The 15,784-nt window shown below is 32.0% G+C and overlaps 2 protein-coding genes across 2 annotated transcripts; both read left to right on the top strand.

Moving 5' to 3' along the window:
- The first annotated feature begins 8,149 nt into the window (after nucleotides 1-8,149).
- On the top strand, nucleotides 8,150-11,752 carry LOC148761357 (receptor-like protein 33). Its single transcript, XM_088807836.1, has 5 exons — nucleotides 8,150-8,814; nucleotides 8,900-9,118; nucleotides 9,490-9,561; nucleotides 10,113-11,392; nucleotides 11,482-11,752. Exons 1-4 carry the CDS (start codon nucleotides 8,187-8,189, stop codon nucleotides 11,372-11,374), a joined length of 2,181 nt encoding a protein of 726 aa, XP_088663962.1. The 5' UTR covers nucleotides 8,150-8,186; the 3' UTR covers nucleotides 11,375-11,392; nucleotides 11,482-11,752.
- Nucleotides 11,753-14,018: 2,266 nt separating this feature from the next.
- On the top strand, nucleotides 14,019-14,598 carry LOC18593195 (uncharacterized). The gene is made up of 2 exons (XM_018124952.2): nucleotides 14,019-14,238; nucleotides 14,331-14,598. The coding sequence occupies exons 1-2, from the start codon at nucleotides 14,112-14,114 to the stop codon at nucleotides 14,498-14,500; spliced, it is 297 nt and encodes a 98-aa protein (XP_017980441.2). The 5' UTR covers nucleotides 14,019-14,111; the 3' UTR covers nucleotides 14,501-14,598.
- The last annotated feature ends 1,186 nt before the right edge of the window (nucleotides 14,599-15,784 follow it).

Here is a 15,784-nt window from a genome sequence, read left to right as displayed (position 1 = left end):
AGAAAACATACGATAAAATGCTTGAATCAAATATTAAAAAAATAGATTGTTGAAATTTATCAAGAAGGTAAATGAAAAAAATAATATTAAGATAATGTTGCTAATTTATTGACGAGGAGGATTAAGGAAGACTTGTTTTGTTGATGCAAAAAGCTTGAATTATTGTCCTCCAAGACATGGTAATTTGTCCATATTAATTACATTTGAATGCTCAAACCTATAGGTAGGGACACTGATAATGCTACTGATAAGACTCAGTAACACTGCTTTTGAATGACTGATAATGCTGTTGTTGCTCTGTGAGGAGGTTGGGGCTTAATCTTAAGTATTTAGACGGCAAAGTTGCTTTGCATTATTACTAATAATCAGAAATAAAATAAGTAGTAGTAATGAAATGATTGAGTTAATTCTATAATTATTCAAAAGGAGGAAGACTTGTTTTGTTGACGCAAAAGCTTAAATTCACACCATGGAAATGCTTCAAGCTATTCCTCTATGACACAGTAATTTGTCTATTTTACATTCTCTTTTCTTGATTTTCTAAGCACTTGCCACAAAGCCTGTATTATATATATATTATCTTCCATAGAAAAATAGCTTTAAACCATCTAAACACAAAATTTTAGTCAATCAAGTGAAGAGTAGCTCAACCGTATCATGGACGAAAACCATGAGATTACTTAATAGTCAGATATTTCAATCTGTCTGGTGCAAAAAAAAAAAAAAAAGATATTTCAATCTGTCAAATTCATCCTATACGTTATAACTATTTGTTATCCCTAATGCTTAAGTTTCTCGGAATTGTTTTTACCTTCTAAGCTACGCTACAATCTTTTCAAATATGACAATTACTCTCTCTTCAGTCCATTGGCCAAAAGGAAGAAAAAAATGTAAAACTTTTAAAGAATTCCTTCTTTGATCACTATGTCAAAAGTTATGTCACATCACTTTCACCTTTATTATTTTTTCCTCGACAATTTCAAAAGTTACATAGGAATTACATATGGATTGGATTGCGTTAAACATTATCATTAATTTTAAAAAATATAAAATAAAGTAAAATAAATTGTAAATTCAATTTGAGAATTTAAATTAATTATTAATATTATTTCTTAAAATGCAAAATAATCGTTACATGAAAAAGATAGTAAATTTAATAAAACATTGTTCTCTTGGATACTCCTTGGTCCAATCAAGCACCGGCAAGTGGCTAGACTCTGTGCAAGGGGAAGTACAAAGTATACTTGTCCGAGCTAGGATCATATGTATACATTTTTATAGAGCAACTTTTTCAAAGACTATTCAAATTCCTGATCTCTGCTCAAATTTGCTCCACGGTCGATTTCCAACTCAATCACTTTCATTGCGCACTTTAACCGTTTTAGAAAACAATTTAATTGGAGAAATCTCTTCATCCGTTTGCAATATGAGTTCATCACAATATTATCTCATGTTGCCAAAGAACAATTTCTATGGAATTATTCCAGAATGTGTTGGAAACTTAAGCAACTCTATGATATTCGTGGATCTATATGTGCATGAATAGTTTTCATGCTAAAATACCCGAAAATTTTCATAAAAGTTGTTTGTTGATAAGTTTTTGCATCAATCACAACTAGCTAGAAGGGTCATTACCATGCTCTTTGGTTAATTGCTCGAAATTGGAAGTTTTAGATGTAGGGAACAACAACTTAAAAGATACCTTTTCGAATTCGTTAGAAAATTTAGATCTACAAGTTCTTGCCTTGTGAGATTGTCACGCTCCAAACCCAAAGTTTAGAACATAACAGACGTCACAAACTCATGAGATGAATCTCATAAGCATGTAAGGTAACAAATATCATGCTAAACAAATGTACTATCTTCAAACTCTCTTCAAAATTTACACTTTACAAAACCTCAAGTCCCCAAATATATAATATAATTAATTCTCCAAAATATACAAATTACTCCTCTAGCCAACATCTCTTTACAATAACTCTAAACTGAATACTTACATTAGAACTTATAAATATCCAAGGGTAGTTGTTAATCTTTCTAACTAAAGCTCTCGCCAAGAAAATATAATCCCCAAACATGCAAAGATGTTGAAATCTGTAAAATGATGAGAATTAACGGAATGAGTACAATCACTTAACAAGTAACTAACATCACCTCGGGCCAAACTTACTAATACATATATAGGTATCAAAACAGAATTTTGGATAATCTCATTCAGAAACATATATTTCAAAATTTCATTCCCAAATTACAAAAGTTAATATAATTTTGCTTCAAAAAACATAGCTAACAAAAATTTGAAACTTTCAAAAAACAGAATAAAACATAATTTTACAGTAATTTTAGTTTTTTATTGGTCTCCTGCAACATATTACAATCACACTTAAGCCTTGTGGTATAGTACAGAATCAAAACCACAATTAACTCTAGTGGAATAGATCAAAATCAGAACCACAATTAACTTTAGTGGCATGGGTCAAAAATATATCAAAAGCAATCATTAGCTACACTGAATAGATATCACAAATATCAGTATTTTGTAACTAATGGTGTGGTTAGGAGATTGATCTTTAATCACAAAATGCATGTCGACATGGCCAACATTTAACCCCTATTGATAGGGTTAGAGCATAGCAATATTAGGAGACAAAACAGAAACATATATTTTTAAATTACCCAAATTTCACAAAATAGTGTAACTACTTTCTCAAAACTTAACTTATGCATATTAGAAACACAATCGTTTCAAACTAAATATTCACAAAGATAGTCATATATGCATACATTGATAAAAATCACGTTCCAGAATAAAATCGAAATTATATTCTAAAAATCAACATAGAGATCATATTTATTTACATATATTAGTATGCTCACCCGATTTAACAAACCATAGGACAAAATATCACATACCAAGTACAAAATTCACATTGAGGCTAATTTTTTAAGGGAGTGAAAACATCGAATGAATATTAGTCACTTACTTGCTCCGCTAAACCAAAACTAAAAGACAAAGAATCAAGATCCTCTTGAAGCCTATTAATTCAAAGTACTTGAAATTAGAAACCAACATTGCTAAATTATCAAAACAAACCATGATTCTCTGTTGGTCATTCTAAGGCATTGTAACACCCCATATCCTTGTATAAGTCAAGGTAACCATCTCAATAGGACAAAGGGTCACTGATGTAAATTTAAGTGTCAAAGAGCGGTTACAAGCGAAGAAAATATCTTAGAATAAAATATTATTTTATGAATAAAATAATGTTAAAATATTAATACTTTATTAATCACGAAAATTAGTCTTGAAGAAAGGAGAAAGATGGAGAAGAAGAAATGGCAGCTGAAGAGCTAGAAAGAAAGAGGTGAGTGGCGGTTGGAGAAAGAAAGAAAGAACAAGAAAGAGAGAAAAAGAGAGAAAGGGAAAGAAAAAAAATGGAAAGTTTGTCGTGGAGGAGTGCCAGACGAAGTACGTGATCGGCAAATAAGAATAATTATATACACATACGAACCAATAGCGACGTAGTAATCCTGCTATTGTGAGGTGAGTAGGGGGTGCCTATTTTAAAAATTTTCGTAATTATATCTATATATTTATTTATGTATAATTTATTTTACATGCAAAAATTGTGAAAAAGCATGAGCTGGTAGAAATTTAGGAAATTTATGGTTGCTATGATTTTTAAATATGTTTTGAATATATATATAGATTATATGTAAAGTGTTTTAAACCGGGAAACAAGCTTTTCAATATGATTTACATCAAAGAAAAGTGTGTCTTATATTTGTGCAGTGTGCATTCATAATTATAATGTTTACTTGCCATGCGAACTTTCGTTTCGAAATTCATGCACAAATTTTATTTTAAGGAAATGATAATAAATTTCACCATACCTTATATTGAATGCTTTGGAAGAATTTTGAAATGAGATTTCAAGGACATAACACAATTTTTGGAATAGTTTTATTTAATCAAGAGATTCGAGAGTAGGTCGGATGTCACATCAGATAAGTGTGACCCTCGTGCACTAGTGAGCTCTAGCTAGAGATTTTTCAGATCGTTGACAAGCTGTTAGACATGGTTGGGGCCATGGTTTGTGATATACGTGGCAAGGCTATAGGTGATATACGCAATTGTGACTGCTTGATTCTCCAATGTCGGCCAACATCGTTGAGATTGCCATGATATTATGTGGGAATTCGGTGGAAGCGATGCTCCCGGATGTTATTACTTGGTAGCGGGACCACGGGTTTCTATTTTATTTCCTACTCGAGAGTAAAGTCTCTTGCATTTTTGAACTTATATTTTTCCATGCATGGTGAGAGTTATAAAGTTTTCAACAGCTCCCCTATTTACAAAATGACATGAATTTAACGCTCAGGCACAAGGTGATTTGTGGATTTGATTATAAATTTTCAAGGGTTTGATTTTACAAGAGATTGCCTGATTTTATGGATTTGGTTTGAGTAAAATATTTAAATGAATTTGATGATAAAAAATCTTCCACGTATATCGATTTTAATGTGATGCATCAAAATGATTTGATTTGAATAATTTATTTTAAAAGGTTCCTATGTGGAATTTTTATGCACATCGAATTTAATAGATATATATATACTATTGGTTCGAGATAACTATCTTAAACTGAATTCTTGATTTTTTTTCATATAAGGCACAAACTTCTGTTTGAAATAAATGGTTTTTATAATCCTGCATTTTAATATTTAAAATTATTTGCGTGATGCTTGTTTCCCATTTACGGAGCTGATGATCACTGAGTCTGTGAGACTCAAGCCCCTCTTATTTTCCTTTTTGCAGACAGGGATCGGCCTAATGTGTAATCATCGGTGTGTACGATCCACCGCATATAGGAAAAGGCATCTCTTAGCCTTCCATTCCGAGTCGCTCTGCTGTTAGAGGTCGAGTCTTAACACTTTATTTATTAAGTTGTAAACAGATATTGAGGTTGATATAAGTCAATAATTGGAGATTGTGGATTTCAATGTATAAACTTGTGATTAAATGGTTTAAAGCTTGAATCGATTAGTATGTTTATGGTTCAAGTCATGATATGAAAGTATATTGTTTTAAGTATCAATATGGAATGGCGATTGTATGTAGTGAACTAACAGACATTTTGAGTAAGGCTTGTTCGGGGCTTGACGAGTCTTTTTCGGAGGTCTCGGAAGCCGATAGCGACCGGGAAGGGGTCGTTGTAGGCATTTAGGGTGTAGCACCTCTTTTGCTGACCGAAAATCAATTCTAATTTCTTTAATAATTTATAAATACATAAAACATTCAAAACTTAGAAACTCATAGATTATAGTACAAAATCAGTAAGAATATGAGGTTGGGTGAAAATCCTTTAAGTACAAATCAAAATTTAGATCTCAAGATTTCTAATAAATATTTCTAAAATATATCAATTCAAAAATAATTTATCAGATAAATATTTATTTATAAAAAAAGTTCATGATCTTTGTCTGACAGGTTTTAACAATATTATCAGGTCGGGTATGTGCCACAGACAGTTTCGCAAAATGCAAGTTGAAGCTACCAAGTTAATCAGATGAAAGAGTTGTAGGCTATGTAAAGCAAGATGCACAGTTGCATTTATGGCACAATTGTCCATGCTTGTCATTATCAAAAACTTGTTGGTGTTCAATAAAATTTAACATTGATCTTTGAGCACTCCAATAAAATTGTAAGATTGGTATGTAGGTATTGTTATGAAAATCATAAGTGTTTGGAGTGTTAATGTGTATTAAAGTTTATATGTATGGATAGATGAATAATATAGCTGTTGCTTTGCTGCCCCATCTCTCTGTTCGTCCCTCTTTCTTATCTCTATAACACTCAACTCTAACAACCTCAACAGATGATGGTTACATTTTCCTTGTTGATCTCTTCGACAATGATTTCAATGTATCATATACGTTATTCATGTGCAAAATCAAACATATAAGATAATCAATAAAACCATCTCATCAAAACAATAAAAAAAATCATTAAAGAATCATTGACACGTTGAACGGATGATTTTATAATGCACTGTCCAGTGGGGCCAAGTTCGCTCCCATAGATCTAATCAAGATGTTCAATTCAGGAGGGGCCATCAAGGAATTGAAATATGAATATGAAATATGAAAGTTCTAGGCTGTGGCCTGTTTCTTTCACTCAAAAGAATAATAACAATACTTATGATCAATATGTCAAAGTTAGGTATGAATTGGGTTGAGTTAAACATCATTATCAATTTCAAAAAATCTACGTAAGTTAAAATAGATTGTGAATTGAACCCAACATTCTAATTTAAATTTAACTTATTAATATTTTTTATTTCCTAAACTGTAAAAAAGATGTTACATGAAAAAGACAGTCAATTAATTAAAATATCTTCCGCCTTTTTTTCCCTTTTTCATCATCAATTTGGCGAAATGGACATCAATTGGCCTCAAAATATATCTTTCAAGTTGTATTAATATAGAATTTGATCAAAGAAAAAATATTAACAAAGAAATAAAAAAAATATAAAAGAAAATGGATTAAGTATATATAAAACTTTCTTAAAAGCTTGAACACTCCCCATCACTCGTACGAGTTTTGTTGAATTTGTTGACACCAAAAGCTTAAATTCTCGCCAAAATGGCCCACTTGCATCAATTCATCAAATTCATGAGATTACTTGCCAAAACCATGAGATTACTTAATAGTCAGGTATTTCAATCTGTCAAATTCATCCTAGACGTTATAACTACTTGTTATCCCCAATGCTTACGTTTCTTGGAATTGTTTTTAGCTCCTACGCTACGCTACAATCTTTTCAAATATGTCAATTACTCTCTCTTCAGTCCATTGGCCCAAAGGAGGAAAACAATGTAAATTTGTAAAACTTTTGAAGTGTTCCTTCTTTGATCAATATGTCAAAAGTTATATCACATTGCTTTCACCTTTATTATTTCTTCCTCCACGATCTCAAAAGTTACATAGAAATTACGTATGAATTGGGTTGAATTAAACATTATCATTATTTTCAGAAAATATATACAAATTCAAATAAATCGTGAATTCAATTTAAAAGTTTAATATAAATTTAACTTAATTATTAATACAAAATAATGGTTACATGAAAAAGATAGTAAATTTATTAAAATATTATCCTCTTGTTTTCCTCCGGTTTCATCATCAAGTTGATGAAAGGGGCAAAGGGATCCTCAAAGGTTTCCTTCAGGTTGCATTAATTAATATAACCAAAAGCTTAAATGCTTGCCTAAAAAGCTCACTTGCATTGACTATATTAAAAGGTACTATAATTAGTCTACAAAACACTAGCTTAACCTTTTCTCTCTTGATAGGGCCATTTGTCCATTTTCCTTTTTGCTTTTCTTGATTTGTCGGCAGTTTCTACAAAGCCAAAATCTATTATTTGACTATATTAAAAGGTAGTAGAATTAGTCACATTACTTTTGCCTTTATTATTTCTTCCTCGACAATTTCATATTACTTTTTCCTTTACTTGATTTTCTAGGCACTTTCCACAATGCCTAAATTAAATTAATTTCATTTTTAAAATGACAAAGGCAGTCAATTAATTGAATATTGTTCCTCTCCTTTTGCCCATTTTCATCATCAAGTTGAAAGATTAAATTCTTGCCTAAAAAGCTTACTCGCATTGACAACATTTAAAGGTGCTAGAACGAGGCTACCAAACACCGGTACTATAGAAACAAAATTAATCTTTGTATTGAGAATTAATTCATGCTTTTAAAGTTCCCTTTGATTATATTTTTGCTTTTGGTTATCTGTCTTTGATTTTTTTTTGCCTTTTTTTCCATTAATTTTTTGTGAAAAAAAGTAAAAAGGAAAAAAATAACTAAATGAAATTTAATTAAAATCTCAAATGTGAAGGTGGAGGGCATGCTTCACCCTTTTCCGATTGATAAGACCATTTGTCCATTTTGCTTTTTGCTTTTCTTGATTGGTAGGGACTTTCTACAATGCCAAAATCTATGAAAATATTGCCTTACATTGACTTGACGCATAAGTTTGTAAAGAATGCTTAATCATAGCTTTCCAAACATGCACGTACTAGTATTTAAAGAATGAGCATCAACGATACAATGATGAACAAATTAATTGTGCTGTTTCTTTCTTAATTTGCCTTGACCCTAAATATTATAACCTTATGGGAAACAATGGCTTCCTCCTCCCTCTTATGGTATTTGTGGTGATGTTGAGCAACTCCGTGACTACTTTGTTTGCGGAATCACCCAACATCGCTACTGACCAATTGGCTCTTCTTGCACTAAAAGCCCAAGTCACCTATGACCCTCAAAACCTGTTGGCAACCAATTGGACGAGTGCTACCTCTGTTTGTAATTGGACTGGTGTCACATGCGGATCCGATCATCAAAGAGTCACCACTCTTGATCTTTCTAATATGAGTCTTCTAGGCACCATCCCACCTCACTTGGGAAATCTATCTTTTCTTTCTCAGCTTATCATCCGATTTAATCATTTTCATGGCCCATTGCCCATGGAGTTGGCTAATCTGTCTTCATTGAAATATATAAACTTTGGTCACAACAACTTTCATGGGGAAATCCCATCATGGTTTGATTCCTTCACTCAACTTCAGAGCTTGTTTCTGTACCATAACAACTTCTCTGGTGTTATCCCATCTTCTTTGGGCTCTTTATCAAATCTTGAGAAGTTGATGTTGTATGACAATTATCTGGAGGGGCATATTCCTATAGCAATAAAAAATCTTTCCAACTTGAAATGGTTGCATTTGGACAATAATCAGCTTTCAGGTTGCATAAATAATCAGCTTGTTCGATCATAAATATATCTTTACTGCAAATTTTGATTTCAGCACTAATAATTTCATTATTGTAGGTCAACTTCCATCGACTTTATTTGATCACCTTCCTAAGTTACAAGATCTGGTTTTGGAATACAACTTTTTTTCCGGTAGAATTCCAACTAGTTTATTCAAGTGCCAAGAATTAGAAGTTCTAAGTCTATCTACCAATGCCTTGGAGGGAAGCGTACCTCAAGAAATTGGGAATTTGACTAAATTAAGCGAGGTGTATCTCTATAGTAACAACCTAACAGGTATGCTTAATGTGACTTTCTCATAAACAAATAAAAATGATTAGTTGGTAATTTGTTTTTATTTGTGAGTTCAGATTTATGATTTTATTTTTTATTTAGATTGAACTTCAAAACATAAATTTAAAAGAAGATATTAAAATTTCAACTTTAGTGTATGTGTAGGTGATAAAATTCATTAAAACATGACTTTCTTAATTAATTTTGAATTGAATTTGTTATATCTCCATTAAAAAAATTGATGAAAAAATAATTTGGATTGAATATTCATACTTTTATGTTAATTAGTTATGCATAAAAGAAAAGTGGCCTATTTATTACAACAAATCGTTTTAGGAAAATTTTGACTTCCAAGGGCTGAAACTACTTTTCAGGTGAAATTCCATCAATAATCGGAAGCTTGCCTTTTCTTGAGTATCTTGATTTGAGTGATAACAACTTGACAGGTAATCTTTCTTCTTCTTTTTATTTGATTTGTGCATATTAGAGATCTTTTTAAGCTTTAAATAATATTCATAATTATCAAGACAAAAAAAAAAAAAACAAAATTAAACAATCAAAAGGTTAAGTATTGTAAACAATTACACATTCACAATTGAAAATTAAAAGAATGAGACAAGAGAGAGTATAAAGAAAAAATTATGTGTTAATGTTTTAACCATCAAATTCTTAATTACTAGAGGGTTTGCATCTGTTAGATTAGAATCAAATGGAAAAATCATTCGTTAATTACACACAAAATAACCCTAAGGGGAACAACTTGTTTTTCATAATCTATACATAAAAATTATTAAGTTCTATTAAAATTTTTTCAATATAAGTTGTGATATGGATATTCCATCATGCAATCAAGCACTATCAAGTGGCTAGATGCTATGCAATGGAAGTAAAAGTATCATTTTTTGAGCAAGAATTCAATTTTTTTTTTACATTTTTATATTGCAACTTTTTCTAAAAATTATTCAAACTCCTTATCTCTGTTCAAATTTGCTCCAAGGTCGACTTCCAGCTCTACAATCTTCATTACGCGGCCTAGGCGTTTCACACAACAATTTAATTGGAGAAATCCCTTCATCAATTTGCAATATGAGTTCATTGCTAGATTATTTCCTTTTGTCAACGAATAATTTTCATGGAATTATTCCAGAATGTCTTGGAAACTTAAGCAACTCTATTACAAATGTGGATCTAAGCATGAATAATTTTCACGGTAAAATACCTGGAAATTTTCATAAAGGTTGTCTGTTGAGAAGTTTTAGCATCCGCCACAACCAACTAGAAGGGTCATTGCCATGCTCTTTGGTTAATTGTTCAGAATTGGAAATATTAGATGTAAGGAACAACAACTTAAACGACACATTTCCAAATTGGTTAGGAACTTTGAATCTACAAGTTCTTATCTTGCGACGTAACAGATTCCATGGTCTCATTGATAACTTTGAGGGTAAATTTTCCTTCTCTCATTTGCGAATCATTGATCTCTCACACAATGATTTCAATGGCCCTTTGCCAATGAACTTTTTTGGAAATCTGCATGCTATAAGAAGTGGGAGTGAAAACAAAGGTGACTCAAATTACATGATGTATATTGGGTCTGATCAAGTTAAATATTTTTATGATTCTTTATATATTACAACAAAAGGGTTAGATATGGAGTTCCCAAATATCTTAAAGATTTTGATGGTTATTGACTTTTCAAATAATCAATTTCATGGACAAATTCCTGAAATACTTGGAGAACTTCATTCACTTATTGTCCTCAACCTCTCTCACAATGGTTTAACGGGTCCAATCCCATCATTGTTAGGAAACTTGTCAGCACTTGAATCCTTAGATCTCTCATCGAACAAGCTCGAAGGAAAAATTCCAACACAGTTAGTAAATCTTATATTCTTAGAGGTATTAAATCTTTCTTGGAATAATCTCATGGGACTCATTCCTCGAGGCAATCAATTTGATACTTTCACAAAGGATTCCTACATGGGAAACTTGGGTTTATGTGGACTTCCTTTATCAAAGGAATGTAGTAATGAGCAGAATTTGGAACCACGGCCAATAAAGTCTGATGAAGATGGTGATGCTGTGAATTGGAAATTTTCTATATTGATGGGGTATGGATGTGGGCTAGTGTTGGGGTTGAGCATGGGATACATAGTGTTCATAACTGGAAAACCACGATGGCTGGTTAGGATCATTGAGAGACGTCAACGGAAATATGATATTAGAGGAAAAATCCACAAAGGTGGAGGAAGGAAGTGATACAGCTAATGCTCTTAGGTGAGAATTAATAGTTCTAACAAAATTATTGTTGTTTTTTTATTCAAATTCCAGAGCCTTATTTGACATGTTTTAACAAATATTACCAGGCAGAGTATGTGCCAACTTCCAAGATTAATTTCGTCCACAGAAAGTTTGGGAAATTAGGATCTTGACAAGAAAGCAAAATTTTCAAGCCTGGTGATATGGATTCTATGATCATTATATGAATGTTGTTGTGGACTTTCTTAATTTGTTGGTCTCCTCTATATTAGACCTATTCTCCGTTGCTTTGAGGTTGAGGTGATTTCTTTGCAGTTTGTTGTATTGGTATATTACTAATATCAGTTGTATTAGTCGTATTCTAATTCTGAATTTCGATTATGGTTAGTATTTTCAACTTGCAGATATCTTGAACTATATATATATATATATATATATATATATCCGTCTCCATTGCTTGCTTATAACCATCCGTAACTTTTGATTATGTGATAAAGATAATTGGTAACTAAGAAGCATTTTGTGTAACCTTTTTCCTGAATTAGAATATTCATTTCTAAGATCAAACAGTAATGACCACTTGAGCACGTGCATCACTGTCTCAAACTTGGAACCTTCCACTTGAATGCTAAATATGAAAATACAAGAAGAATATGTAACTGGCATAATGCCTCTACTGAAAATCTCAGCAGTTTCTTGGCTGCACCAAGCCAAGGTTTTTTTCAGTCATAACAAAGTCAATGGGCTCTACCATGCATCTAAACTCACGGCGATCCTCACAACTAATGTAGCATTGCATTTGCATGTGTGTAATTACCGTAGTTTAATTTGGTGTGTCCTGAATAAAATTGTGCTCAATTATCTCAAATTCCTATTGCTTTGTTGCCATGTTCTTTACGTCATTTACTACAACAAAATTTGAAATATTTGGTTGTTAACTTGACAAATCACTTGTGTAGCTGCTAATCACCTGCCTCTTCTTTGTTGGCCTCAACACTTTTCGCACATAAAAAAACTTATCAGTTTTAAAAGCAATTTTTTTTTGTTAAACTTACGCATCATATATCTCTCATTGCATAATTTATTTAATAAAAAGTCAAAAATGAAAAACATGCGATAAAATGCTTGAATCAAATATTAAAAAATTAGATTGTTGAAATTTATCAAGAAGGTAAACGAACAAAAAAAAGTAAAATATTAAGATAATGTTGCTAATTAATTGAAAAGGAGGATTGAGGAAGACTTGTTTTGTTGGTGCAAAAGGCTTGAATTATTGTGCTCTAAGACATGGTAATTTGTCCATATTAATTACTTTTGAATGCTCAAACCTATAGGTAGGGACACTGATAATGCTACTGATAAGACTCAGTAACACTGCTTTTGAATGACTGATAATGCTGTTGTTGCTTTGTGAGGAGGTTGGGGCTTAATCTTAAGTATTTAGACGGCAAAGTTGCTTTGCATTATTACTAATAATCAGAAATAAAATAAGTAGTAGTAATGAAATGATTGAGTTAATTCTATAATTATTCAAAAGGAGGAAGACTTGTTTTGTTGACGCAAAAGCTTAAATTCACACCATGGAAATGCTTCAAGCTATTCCTCTATGACACAGTAATTTGTCTATTTTACATTCTCTTTTCTTGATTTTCTAAGCACTTGCCACAAAGGCTGTATTATATATATTATCTTCCATAGAAAAATAGCTTTAAACCATCTAAACACAAAATTTTAGTCAATCAAGTGAAGAGTAGCTCAACCGTGTCATGGACGAAAACCATGAGATTACTTAATAGTCAGATATTTCAATCTGTCAAATTCATCCTAGACGTTATAACTACTTGTTATCCCTAATGCTTACGTTTTTTGGAATTGTTTTTAGCTTCTAAGCTACGCTACAATCTTTTCAAATATGTCAATTATTCTGTCTTCAGTCCATTGGCCCAAAGGAGGAAAACAATGTAAATTTGTAAAACTTTTAAAGTGTTCCTTCTTTGATCAATATGGCAAAAGTTATATCACATTGCTTTCACCTTTATTATTTCTTCCTCGACAATTTCAAAAATTACATAGGAATTACGTATGAATTGGGTTAAGTTAAACATTATCATTATTTTCAGAAAATATATACAAATTCAAATAAATCGTGAATTCAATTTAAAAGTTTAATATAAATTTAACTTAATTATTAATATAAAATAATGGTTACATGAAAAAGATAATAAATTTATTAAAATATTATCCTCTTGTTTTCCTCTAATTTCATCATCAAGTTGATGAAAGGGGCAAAGGGAGCCTCAAAGGGTTTCCTTCAGGTTGCATTAATTAATATAACCAAAAGCTTAAATGCTTGCCTAAAAAGCTTACTTGCATTGACTATATTAAAAGGCAGTAGAATTAGTCTACAAAACACTAGCCTAACCTTTTTCCTCTTGATAGGGCCATTTGTCCATTTTCCTTTTTGTTTTTCTTGATTTGTCGGCAGTTTCTACAATGCCAAAATCTATTATAATATTGCCTTACATGGACTCAACGCATAATTTCATAAATAATGCTTAATCATACGGTTCGGAACACGCATTTACTAGTATTTAAAGAATGAAAATCAACCAACACATTGATTTAACAAATTAATTGAGTTGTTTCTTTCTTAGTTTCGTCAACCACAAATATAAATGAATAAAAGATATCCCGCTCCGAATGTACTTTGGTGAAACATTGTTTTACTTTGATAAGAATGATGAGTTCCAAGACTTTCCTCCTCCAAATACTTGCTCTTTTAGCTGCTGTAACTGTTGTTCTTCTCATCTCTTCGGAGGTGGCAGCTGGACGCCTTGCTGCAACTACAACAGATATCAATAACGGTCAGCTGCTCTAAATATTCTTTGCATTAGTTGAAATATGTGACAACCAACTTTAATAATCTAACATGTTGAACATGAGTTTACAAGTACAGCTGAGCTGGCTACTCGAACAACTGAGGCTGAGGTAGACGATGCCATCCTCTACGGCAGAAGCTGCAAATTTGAGTGCTGTGATTTACCTGGACGAGCTTGCTATAGGAGTTGCTGCAATTACACTGGTGAGGCGGTGGATGTTGAAACTAGTGGCGATCCTCACAACTAATGTAGCATTGCATTTGCATGTGTCTAATTACATGGGACCAAACCGTAGTTAGCTGAATGCTAAGGGGAAATGAATAAAATTGTGCTTAATTATCTCAATTCCTATTGCTAAATTTGTTGGCATGTTCTTTACATCATTTAGTACAATTTAAAATATTTTGCTCACTAATCTGGACAAACAAATCACTCGTGGAGCTGGTAATCATCTGCCTCGTCTTTACATAAAAACTTATTAGTTTTAAAAACAAATTTTTGTTAAACTGTCACATTATATATTTCTCATTGCGGACTTGGACTCTTCCTAGACGATCAAAGGGTATCAAGGGATCTTGAGTCCTTTGCTTTGGCTTGTAACTTATCCGCTCGGACGCTTTGGATTTGGTTTTGGTTGTTTTGCAATATCATCCTTAGGAGTATAGTTTTAGGCTGATAGGTGTTTTTGACTTCTATTGCCAGTTCTTGTGTTTAGGCAAGTTTGAGTTTTTTGGTTTCTGGTTAATGAAAATTAAAGTCTCAGTTGCAGAGAGTGGCATCAGTACTTCAAAGATAAAGATGTGCACATGTCAACCACATGACTTAGAATTGTATTCTTAAGCAGTTTTTATGTTGGAATAAAGGCCACATGATGTGAGCCGTTCAAGACAGCAGTTATTTGAATAAGTTGTGCTCTCTTTGATCCCTTATTTTTAGATTAACTATTTTCTTGTTCTTATCCTCTCAGTATTTGTGTATAAATACACTTAATGCAGTAGTGAAAAAACATCAATCAGATCCTTGTTTTCAATTTATCTCTTTTCTGGAAATTTTCTCTTACATTTTTTATAAGTATTCTAATTTCTGTTATAAATATTCTCAAAAGATCAACATGGTATTAGAGCATTTTGAGTGATCTTAAGGAACCTTGGCAAAATCGTTTCAAAACATTTATCCTTTACAAACTTTTTTTCTTTATCTGTTCTTTCTGTGAGGCTTTAAAAATAAATGGCTTCCTCTATTTACAACATTGCTGCTCCTCCAGTTTTTAATGGCAACAATTATCCCATGTGGGCTATGAAAATGAAGGCAAATCTAAAGGCCTTTGACCTGTGGGAAGTTGTGGAAGTAAGAGATGGCCCTCCAACTCGACAAGCCAACCCAACAATTGCTCAAATGAAGCAGCACAATGAAGAAGTAGCAAAATGGTTTAAAGCTTTGTCTTGCATTCACTCTGCTGTCACAGATGCAATTTTTGAAAGAATCATGGCTTGTGAATCTGTAAAGAAAGCTTGGGACAAGATAAAGGAAG

The sequence above is a fragment of the Theobroma cacao genome, chromosome 7, assembly GCF_053813885.1.
Source record: "Theobroma cacao isolate CCN51 chromosome 7, ASM5381388v1, whole genome shotgun sequence".
Taxonomy (NCBI): Eukaryota; Viridiplantae; Streptophyta; class Magnoliopsida; order Malvales; family Malvaceae; genus Theobroma; species Theobroma cacao.
This window is presented reverse-complemented; position numbering and strand designations above follow the sequence as displayed.